The following is an 11190-nucleotide window of genomic DNA, read 5'->3' as shown; positions in this document are numbered from 1 at the left end:
AGAGGCTCTGATAAAAGACCTGGTACATGTTGCCAAGAGCTTGGGAGGAGATTTGAGTTCCAAGTCCTCCCAGCTGACCTGGTCTAACAAGGAGCACTTTTCCCCTGTAACAGGTGTGAGTGACTGACATGCAAAGAGAGGGGAAAACGAGCCCTTCTTTCTATTATTCTCCACCTGCATATCGAATGAGAGGAGTCCTGTTAGTGTGCTGCCTCTCTGTTCTTTTACAAGGCAGTGCACTGTCAGATCAGATGGTCTGTTTGTATCACTTTGGAATGGAAAAGAATAAAGGCAGTTTCTATGAAGGACTTGAAAAGGCTTCCCTGGTTTTTCATCAGAGCTGTTGGAAACCTGCCTTCCCCACAGTGCCCCTTCCCCAGTCCCACCCCCAAAATGCTCACCTCTTCCTGACTTTGTCAGGCAAGTGTCAGATTTGACACCTTTGCAGTAAGATACAGAAATGCAAAAAGACAAATCCAGCAACACCTAATCAGAGAATATAAACTTTCTGTGAACTTAATTTGTGGATTTTTTTTAAAAAAAGGCCATATTGCAAAGACATTCTTAAAATGCTTTTTATTGAAAAACTGCTCATAGTACTGCTCTGACCTGGCTTTTCTTTTTAGCCAGTGCTCAGGGGAAAGGGCTGTAATCCCTCTGCTCCTCTCAACCACCCCAGCTTTGGGAGAGCAGCTGCCCAGGTGGCCTCACAGCCCCAGTACCTGTTTTTCCTGCAGCAGAGGAAATGTAAAAGGCCCAGGTGCCCAGACTAGGAAGGTTCTCCCAGCTGTGGGAAGGGCAGCAGCAAAAGCAGGAATGGGAAAAGCAGCAGGAACCTGGGAAGACCAGCTTTGGCTCTCATTCTCCAAGGCCAGTAAAAGGAAAGCTCAACACCAGATCTGCAGTACTGCTGAGCAGAGATGACTTTGTTTTGAGTGCCCCAAAGCTGGCACATTTATATTGACTCTGGGCTGTGTTTCTGTCACCAAAGTGTCAGGATTTGCACTTGCTTTCATAGAAGCCTTAGAAAGAGCCCTACCATGAGGGTCTTTCATCTCCTTGGAGTTACACACAGCTCTGAGCTAAGAGCCATGTATCACACAAGATGTGAGACCTGAGTGATATAAATAAAGCTGGACTTGGGCTGGGGCTAGAGAGGTGCAGCCTCAGTCCAAGAGGCCCCTGGGTGTGCAGGGTTAGTTTTGGTGTAAGTGTCCCAGGCTTCATTTACACTCCAAACCCCTAACCTCCCTCCCTAAAGCAGAGATCACTACAGAGGCTCTCTGCCCCCCTTGCTCAGCTGAGTTTTAACCCTCTCCTCCAGTTCAAAGGGAATTCAGCACAACAGGGGATGAGAAGGACCAAACACTCAAGATGGACACCTTTGAACAAGAACACCCACCTCAGGTAAAGAAAACTGCAAAGGAAAGGCCTTGCCAATGTTTCAATTTCTGGTTTTATTATTCTGTGGGGTTATTAACAAAGCTATATCTCTAGTCCCTTAGTCCATTGGGTTGCTTCCTTTCTTGCTTGTTCTATGTTTGGGAACTTCCATGTATTTAAGACCCTTTTTTCCTCTTTACAATGACAGCTGCCTGAAAGGTATTGTATCCCAGCATAAATAACCTGGCATCTCCCCAAAGCAGGAACCAGGAGGGCTCAAACCTCAGAATGCTGAGGGTCCCCCTCCAAGCCCCCAGAAACATTAAAGAACTTCACAAATCCACTGCACACTCTATTCAATAAAGTTTTTTTTTTTTGCTCTCCACCAACAAAAAACAAACAAAAAAAGCCAAAAACAAACCACCCCCCTGTGAGTTATGCCCCAGGACAGGATTTGCCTAGCACTTCTGAAGTTAGGGCTGTGCATGTGTGAGCAAAGCTCCAGCTGGCAGATCAAGCAGAGTAAGTTTGAGACTGGCATCCAGACCAACCAGCCCCAAACTCTGTGGCCTAAGACCAACCTCAGCCAGTATGACCTTGCTCATGCAATAAACCTAAATGTCAACTAGAATTAAACAAAAGAAATATTTGAATTCCAATAGTTAAGTTAACAATGCTTAGTAGAAGAATTAAGTGCTTAATTACCAGCATTGTTTCCATGATATACACATACTGGTGTCAAGAGCCAACAAGAAGGAGCTCTATTTTAAATGTTTTTAAACGGGTTAGAAGCTCATCACATTACACAATGTGCACACAATATGCTACGGTGTGAACTCAGGGTTTTTTTTATTAAAGAATAAAAATAAAAAAGCCTTTGACACCCTAATATACATAAAATCACAAACTCAAATGTGCTAAAAGCAAAATGTGCATAAAGACACTCCTTTCTAAAAGGCACCCTGCCACCATCGTCTTTTAAAATGTTTGTCTAATTCCACCAGGTTTCTAGTTTTCTCTCCTTTCCCTAAAGGTGACACCTTACAGGGGTCTGTGCTATCCTAGAACACTCAAAACCGTGCATACAGAGCTTCTCCTGGAATTAACTATCGCGATTTAAAATGCACGAGGGCTTTTAAGAAAAGGTAGCGGTGTTTGGGCCACTTTGAAGGGCCAAGAAGAGCCAGGGTTATACAAAAAAACCTTGCTGTGTCTCCACCAGAGAGCCTTGCTACTACAACCCCCTTCCCTCCGTCCCCCCATCCTCCCGTAAAAACAACCCCTGAAGTTACAAAACACGCAGGGATGAAATGTGAACGCGTTCGCTATTAGGCTGTCAGGGTGTGACAGCGTCAGAGAGCCCGAGCCCCCAGTCGCACACAGACACACGGATAAACATCCACACAGACAGACAGACAGACACTCACACGGCGACAGACACGCTCAACACCCGCGTGTGTGCGGGGGCAGCCTGCCCTCCTCTCCCCTCCGCCGTTACCAGGGTCTCCACATGGCTTTGGGCGAGGCCAGGCCCTGCGTCCGGGACGCGTCCAGTCCGTCGGTGCCGGTGTGGCCCGGCTCGGCCTCCGCCTCATCCGAGTCGGAGCAGGTCTCTTCAGCGGGGCAGGGCAGGGTCAGCCCCGGCCGGGCTGCGGCCGGCAGGGCCAAAGCGTCCGTGACCGAGTCCGGGCGGCCGCCCTCGCTGAGGGGCATGGACTCCAGCAGGTGGTTGAGCAGCTCGGCGGCCGTGGTGGCGTCAATGCCGGGGCAGCTGGAGACGAAGGTGTGCACCTCGTGCATGCACTGGATGTAGCCGGCGGCGAAGCGCTCGCTGGCCTCCAGGAGCCGCCGCCCGCCCCCTGCGCCGCGGGGACAGAGAGGGGCGGGTGAGGCGCGGGCCGGGCCGGGCGCCCCGCCGCCCCCCGGGCCGGCACTCACCGCGGCCGCGGCGCTCCAGCACGGCCCGCACCCGCCGCACCGTCCGCTCCAGCACCTCCGCGTTCTCCAGCTTCGCCTGGAACTGAGCCGGGGCGCCGCGGCCGTCAGCGCGGCCCCGGGCCCCGCCGGCGCCCGCCCCGCCGCGCCGCCGCCTCACCTCGCTGTCGGCCAGGAGCAGCCGCAGCTCCCGCAGGCTCTCGTTGATGCGCGCCCGGCGCTTCTTCTCCACCAGCGGCTTCCTCGTCTGCGGGGACAACAGCGCCGTCAGCCCCTCCCGGCCCGGCCCCGCCCGCCCGCCGCGGCCCCGCCGCTCACCCTCCGGTCGCTGCGGGGCTCCGCGCAGCCCTCGCCCCGCGGCGGGCGGTCCGTGCCCGGCGCCATGGCCCGGCCCAGCCCCGCCGCTGCCAGCTCTCCGCGATCCGCGCCGCTGCCGCCCGCGCCGCCGCTTTTATATCCGGTCATTTGCATGTCAATGAGCCCATTGGCCGCCGCGCGGGCCGCGCCGAGCGTGGGCCTGGCGGGCCAATGGCGGCCGCGCGCTTTGTCTGAGCCGGGCCGGGCCGGGCGGGACAGCGCGATTCCCGAGCCATCGCACCCCAGCGAGCCACAAACCCGTCATGGGCGCGGAGCCTCGCAGCGCTCCTGCGTACGGCTGGGCTGCTCGTGGAACGGAGGGCAGAGTGGGGCCGGCCGGCGGGGAAAGCCGTGCGCCAGCACCGACCTGGGCGCGAAAGGGTCGGTGCTAGCGGGGAGCCGCGGGGCTGAGCGGGCACAGCGGCCCCGGCGCTGCCGGCCTGCCCGGTGCCTCGGGCCGCTGGGCTCGGTGCCGCCCGCCTGCCCCGCTTTGTGCGGTAACTTGATGCTGATGACAGTTGGCAGCTGCAGTTCCCCCAGCAGACTGAGGCAAATAAAAGCATTAGGGCTCGTCCCCGAGGAAAGCGACAGGTGTTCGCTCCCTCTCCTTTGTTTCCCCGCTTTTATTCTCCTCGCTAATGCATGTCATATTTTCACCGCCCGAGGAAACGGGAGACGCGTTCCCCGCTGGACCCGGCGCTGGGAGCCGCAGGCTCGGCTCCCTGTGCGTGTCCGGCACGGCTCCCCCGCTCCGCTGCCCCCGGTTTGTCTCGCCGCGGAAAGCCCCTTGGTGTGGTGGTGCCGAGGCTTTCCTAGTGGAGAGCTCTGGCGTGAGCCGGAGCCCCGGGACGCCCGGTTCCATCCATCTCTCTGGATCCGCGCCTGGATCGGTGCCTGGCGAGTCCCGTGTGGCCCAGCGGGTACCGGCGGGTGCTCCGGGAAAGGCCGGGATGGCTTTCTCTCTGGCAGTCCCGCTGTTGCTTAACACTGCTTTTCATCTTCAAAGTGCCGTGCAAAGCTCCTGCACTGTGCTGGTCCACGTGTGGCAGGAGAGGCAGCTGGGGTGGAGGAGTTGAGCGCTCCCTTCCCGGGGCCATCACGGAGGGAGAAGGGTAAAGCCAGTGCCTGGGATATCCTGGCTGGAGACCTAAGCTCAGGCCACTCTTTGTTTCGTATCGCAGTGGACAGGAGGTGTTTGCAGAAAAGTGTTTCTGGTGTGTTTTTCCCTTTTATATTAAAGCATCAGTACTTGGGTTTTGTCAGAGAGTCTCAGGTGGTGACAAGTTTCCCTGCACCAGGCAGGGGCAGAGTGGGATGTACTGGGGGCTGGGTGTCTAAATCTGTCCTTCTGCTTCTGATGCACTGAATTCTCTGTGTAACACGATGTGGAAAGCAGCTCGTTCTTTTCAATGATATAATTAATACTGGCTAAGCAGAAATGCTGTGTGGACCAGGCCAGATACAGAACATTTTTTGTTTAAGCTAGTAGAGACACCAGTGACCATTCTGTGCCTGATTGATGCATACTTAGCCTGCCTAAGTGGCAGGGGAAAACCATGACTGAAAAAAAACATGAATGAAAACCAAACTGCAGCAAAGTAATGGGTGTCACAATTTTGAAGCAACCATCTTTGTTCTCAACCAAAACTAGGCACCAAGATGTATATAAAAACACACAAACATTTGGGAAATGCCTAATAATGCACAGTGCATGTAGTTGTTGGTAAAAGATGAACTCCAAGTGTTTGTGAGCTTGTTTTCTCTTCAGAGTAAGCTTTTCCTAGGGTGGGGGTGGGGGGAAGTGGGTGAGCCGGTTGCTGGCTGGGGATAAAACCAAACCACACAAATATTCACGTATTCACTGCTCAAACAGTGGGGTTAACACTGGTGTAAATTGTGTGCAGTCCCCAAACCTGCCAGGCCTCTTTACTGCAGGTGTTTGTACCAGCTGTGTTTCACAGCTAACCTGGGTTAGAGGTGCTTCATCCCTAATGTAGAGAAATGAGAAGTGAAGGAGCTTCTGAATTCACTCCAGTCAAGGTTCAGATGTGTCAGGACTTTGGTGATGAAATTCTGGTGGCTGCTGAACAGCAGTGATCTCTCAAAAGTCTTGATCTGAGTTTTTGCACAAGGCGAGCACTTATGGATGCATGAGAAGACTTCAGCACCAATTTTTGGCTAAGAGCAACCAGAGAGAGTTGGCCATGTCTGTAACACCCTGTTTCTGTTCTGACTGGGTGGGTGCTGATGGCAAGGCATTGTACACACTGCTGCCTCTTGTTCTGCAGCGTGTCTTTTTGTATTTCCTTTGAAAAGCTGCAGGTCAAATGAGTTGACAAATGCTGGAGCTGTTTGTGCTGGGCATTAAAAATGTATGTGCCATAAATATCAGGGCATCACTAGAGCTGCTGCTCTGGAGGAGGAAGGCACTGCAAGCTATCTCCTCTAGCCCACAGGGACAATGTGACATTTTTGTGCTACTTTAAACAAGTTCCATCACATCAGGCAAAGCGAATCATGGTAACCTCATGCATTTTAATGGCAATGTCAACTGCAATCTCGTAAAAGAAAACATTCCTTGGATACCTTGTCCAATACCTCGGTGCTTGTCCATGTGTGGTGATTCCTGAAGATTTCACTAAACCCATTAACTTACCTGTATTTTATCCAGGTTAAGCCCATCCTGCTCCCTGCTGATGGGGAGGTGTACAGGCTCTGCTTCCTCCTGCATCAAGGGTGGGAGATTAACCTTTGCTAGAGCAGGGAGCTCTGTCCTACCAGAGACAAGCTAGAAATTGCAGTTTAGCCAAGGAGCAGCACAGTTTTAGCAGAGATAATGGCATCTGGGCCTTGCTGTTCTCCTGCAAGTTTGTGTGTATAAGTCTATAAAACAGGCTAAAATTCTAGATGATGCTCTACTGCAGCTGTGGTGACAGTGGCAAAGGCAACTGTGGGAAGCCATCCTGCAGCCTCAGCCATGTGCCCTGTGTTTTGGAGGCCCAGGTAAGTGGCAAATCCTCATTTCTGACATGTCACAGCCTCACACACTTCTGTTTGAGTTGGCAGGTACATTTGGAAGGTCTCTGGCTCCCAGAAGAACATTCACAGAGACATAATGAAACTCAGAACATTTTTGAGTACAGACAAGTGTGCTGCCATCCATGCTCTTGGACTGGAGCTGGGAGGTGACCCAGCTCTGTGTGGATAATACAATCAGGGCACGGGATAAAGACATGATGAGCATGCACAAGGTCCATTGGAAATGCTTGAGTAGTTTCTTTCATAAACGGTGTAACATCTGTTGTTGCTGGAGGCACAAGTTCCTGTCAAAAAGACACGTCATCCTTATAAATATTAATGGTGCATATAAATGGTGGTGGGTGTGAGCTGTGGATGTGAGGTTAATGGGTGAGCTGCTCCTTAGGCATCAGCTCACTGCCATCAGACTTATTTCTACACTAACAAATACAAACTGTTTAGGTAGCAGAGCAAGCAAAAAGCTTTCTTCCCCCTCCTCCTCTCCCTGGGGTCCCTTCACAAATGAAATGTGTACTGTAATTAGTCTCTTGCCTTGTCACTGATGAAAATTAGACCTGCTAGCAGAGCCTAGGAGTGAGGCTGGAGCTGGGAGAGCTGAGGCTGTAGGTGATGAATGAAGCAAACCAGGAAGGCTGTTGGGAGAAGGCTGCAGCATCCCCATCAGCTTGATCCTAGCTGCCTTCAGTGCCATCGATTTCTCTGCTGCTAATAGCTGATGTTTAAGAGGAAAATAGGATTGAATATCACCACTGAGCTGCTCTTGGACTCCAGTCTGTTTGTTACTGCAAATTGTGTTTGCTGCCTTGAGCTCTGAGTTCCTGCTGCCCTTTTCAAAAACCATAAGGCTTTTCCTATCCTTATTTATTTATCAGCAGACTTGGCAGCAGTGCTAGTGTTCATCATCTGGGACACAGAGGAACAGTTCATACCAGCCAAAACACTAATGAGTGGCATTCAAAAGGGTCTTATGTCCATTCACACAAGAGCCCCAGGACTGTGTTTGCTGCCTGTGGAAGCTGGGGATCCCCTTTTCTTGAGAAGATGGGCCCAGCCTTCTGTCAAAGGTTGACAGTGACTTTCTGCCATTTCAAGAGGTGGTGATTTTCAGATGGAAAAAATGGTGAGGGGCTGTGCTGAGTAAGCAGAAAGGGGAGCAGAGCCTCCCCCATGGTGAGGGATGGATGGGTGCTGTGCACTGGGGGAACTGCCCCAGCAAACACTCTGTGCCACGCTTCTTACCTTGTCAACCTGTTGGGCTCCTACAAAGAGACCCCAAACTCATAAAGCTTTGCAAAACTTTGCAAACTGAAGCAAACTGCTTCAGCTCCTGCCTTTTAGATGTGGTCTGTCGTGGGTGACTGTGGCAGGATCCTACTGTGCTTTTGACTTTGCAGAAAGCATCACTTGGGCACGTTACGTTTGTGGAAGGTATTTCAGGGAGGTGAGAATAATTGTCTGAAGCAAGTACAGAGGGGTTTTTTTTCAGCTGGATTAAAAAAACCAGAGTCTGCCTGTGATGCTTCAGGAACCAGTTCCATCGTGTTTCCAGGGAAGCCTCTTGTATTTGATTTCTCTAATATTTTTGCTAATTAAAATTATCTTTATCATGGGGCTGTCTTCATCACAGGCTTTATACTATGTAACAGGGCTGCATGTATCACTAGTCCTCCTCTGCCAGATATTATTTCCTAAATGCCTTACAGGCATCCTCATTAAGGTACATTTGCTTCAGAGAAGCCCTAAAACACAACCCTGACAGGGGCTGAAGGTTTTTAAAGTGTGTGCCCTTCAGAGAGTATTGCTTCTGACACACCATGCGTGCCCAGGGTACCTCCCAGGGTACCTCTGGCTGTGCCACTCCACGTTTGTTGACAGGACACAGGTTTTATTTTTATCAGATTAACATGTACATAATCAGGCTCTGAACTTCGCTCCTGTGTGTTTTGTGAAATGCTCTGGAAATGCCCCCCTTCACTGTCCCTCAGAGGTTTGCACTCATGTTACAAACTGCATATCTGTAGGTGAGGAAAGCCCTGTTCCCTAGGGGAAGTCTGTGAGATCCTTTTTAGCAATGACAGAATGTATTTTATGGTCCATTTTGAGAAACACTGGTCTTTTCTAAGTCCAAATATTTTAGAAGCAGAGACCAACTGAGAGCCTTGGCACCCCATTTTGTGTTTTGCACAAATACTAGGTTAGATCCAACTGCAGGGGATGACTCACATGGGACAGATGTGTTTTCTGGAGGTATCCATGAATAACCTGGGGCATGGGCACAGCAAGGTATTTGTGGACCTTGTCCTAACTGTGCCATATCCCAGCTCTAAGCTGGTATTTCTTCAAGGAGGTGACACTCTGTAGCCCAGGGTCCCTTTAATAGTGTGGAAAAAAGAACCTGAGAACTCAGTCTTCTGTGTACTATGGAAGAGGGTGGTTTTTAACCACTCTAAGTGCAGAGTGGATTTCAGCCTTGCTGCCCAGCACAGCTCATCTGTTTGGCATAATGCACACTTGATTTATGCTCATGGTTGAGTCCTCTTAGCCTCTTGCATCCATTTCAGTGAGGAGCTGTGGTTGAAGTGCTGCTGGAAGGCATTGATGGGTGGCTGTGTGAAGCAAGCTTAGCAGGCAGCTTTGAAGGAAAAGGTGAGTGCTGCCATTCCCTCCCCTCCACATCTATTTGTCCTTTCTGGAAGAGCTTGAGAGCAGCATAATATTTTTGAGTGTGGACTAAGAAACTGCTCTGGAGCTTGAGCACAGAGAAACATGAACTCCACAAGGTCTCACAAACATGATGCAGGATTGCAGCTGGAAGAGGAGAACACAATTCCTCTGCTGCATCATCATTTTTCTTCATGTCTTTTTTTAGTGGGACTCAGGAGTTTGCAGAAAAATACCAAATGTCTTCCTGCTGTTTTCCCTGTGCTGGCTTTTGGTCATGCAGGGCTGCTCAGACGTCTACTCACCTCTCAGCTGTTGTGGGGTGGTGATGGAAGGGACTTTCTGAGGGTGCTGTGCCTCAAAAACCTGTAAGAAATGAGGGCTGCTCCCACCATTCTGCCTGTGTCAGCAGGCACAGGGCATTGCAGCCAGCTCACCTGGCTAATCACCAATCACAGAAGCAAAAAAGCTCAGGAAAGAGCAGTGGAATCATGGAAAGTCAGGAACACCATGTAGGCTTGTATTTGTGCTATGCAGGGTGACTTAAAAGAGAAAAAATGCTGGTTCATATTAAAAGATGTTATTTTTAATGGAGAATTAAAAGTGCTTTATTTTGGTTTGTTTGTTTTTAAAGTCTGGAGAAAGGGCAGCACTATCCCTGCAGCACCTGGTTTAATGAGGCATGTTGGGAAGGGGCTCATTTACTCCATGAATTCAGGATCCAGTTTAACTGGACTCTGAAATGGCTAGTTTTGGGGGTGAAGCCATTTTATTGCCTTCTGGGGATTACTTGATGTTCTGTAAACTCCAGTAAAATTTTCTTAGCACAGCCATAGCTTCTGTGTCCTTGCAATTAATAGAAAAGCAAACACCAAGTTTGCTCATGTGCACAAACAGGGGGTTCTGAGGAGAGTGGTAGGACTAGATCCACTGCTGCACATTGCTGGGGCAAATCAAAGTCCCAGTGATACACAGCCTAAAACTGTAATTAGAGGGCAGGTCTGAAAAACAACACACTGAAACGTGGGCAACTCTGTCGGCTGTTCTTTGCTTCCTGCCCTGCAGCCCTTTCAGAGGAGTGCTGTGTGGTCTACCAGGACTGGGAGAGAGCTGGGGTGGCCTGTCCCAGAGCTGCTGAGCTGCCTGGACCCTCAGAAAGCTCATTTGAGTGTCCTCAGCTGGGTGCTGGGGAGCAGGAGCTCTGGGGTTGTGACCAGCAGCTTCCCAAGCGTCACAAGACTGGAGGAGGTGCAGAAGGGCCCTTGCTCCAGGTGGGCTTTAAAATGGCCCTGGCTACAGGGTTATGGAGTACAAGCTTTGTTAGGAGTATTGTGTCAGGCTGTAAAGGCTGAGGCTTGCTCTTAGAGACATCTCCATCCCCTGTCCTGCTGCCCATCTCCTCTTTCATCTCCATCCCCTGTGCTGCTGCCCATCCCTCTGCACCAACACCCATTGGTCATCACCATTGGCCAACACCAAGCCCACAAACACCAAATCCACGAACACCAAATCACAAACACCAAAGCACAAACACCAAAGCCACAGCTGCCTGGTCTCTAACAGAGCTCACGTCCTGTCCCTAACACCTGTAATTAGAGACAAGCCTGGTAGAAACAGGACTGATTCCTTGAAGAGCTCATCTGGAGGATCAGGAAGGACAGAGCAGATGGTTTCAAGCCCAAACTCAGAGGCAGGCTTAAACTGGGTAGAGCCAGCCCTCAGGCTTGACCCTAGATGTCAATGTAAACAGACCCTGGGGGCACTCTAATTATGGAAAGCAAAGGCGAGCCCCTACCTGCCAGTGCCTGAAATTCA

At 50.9% G+C, this 11190-nt stretch overlaps 1 protein-coding gene across 1 annotated transcript; it reads right to left on the bottom strand.

Annotated features, from left to right (window-relative positions):
- Positions 1-2476: 2476 nt before the first annotated feature.
- LOC306806224 (transcription cofactor HES-6-like) lies at positions 2477-3920 on the bottom strand. Its single transcript, XM_079314745.1, is given in 5 exon segments — positions 2477-3254; positions 3257-3301; positions 3304-3403; positions 3479-3565; positions 3637-3920. Coding segments are annotated over 5 exon segments (762 nt in total). The 5' UTR covers positions 3790-3920; the 3' UTR covers positions 2477-2877.
- Between the last annotated feature and the right edge of the window lie 7270 nt (positions 3921-11190).

Source organism: Erithacus rubecula (assembly GCF_903797595.1).
Source record: "Erithacus rubecula genome assembly, chromosome: 11".
In the NCBI taxonomy this organism is placed as follows: domain Eukaryota; kingdom Metazoa; phylum Chordata; class Aves; order Passeriformes; family Muscicapidae; genus Erithacus; species Erithacus rubecula.
The sequence above is the reverse complement of the archived record's forward strand: the minus strand, read 5'-3'. Positions and strand labels throughout refer to the sequence as shown.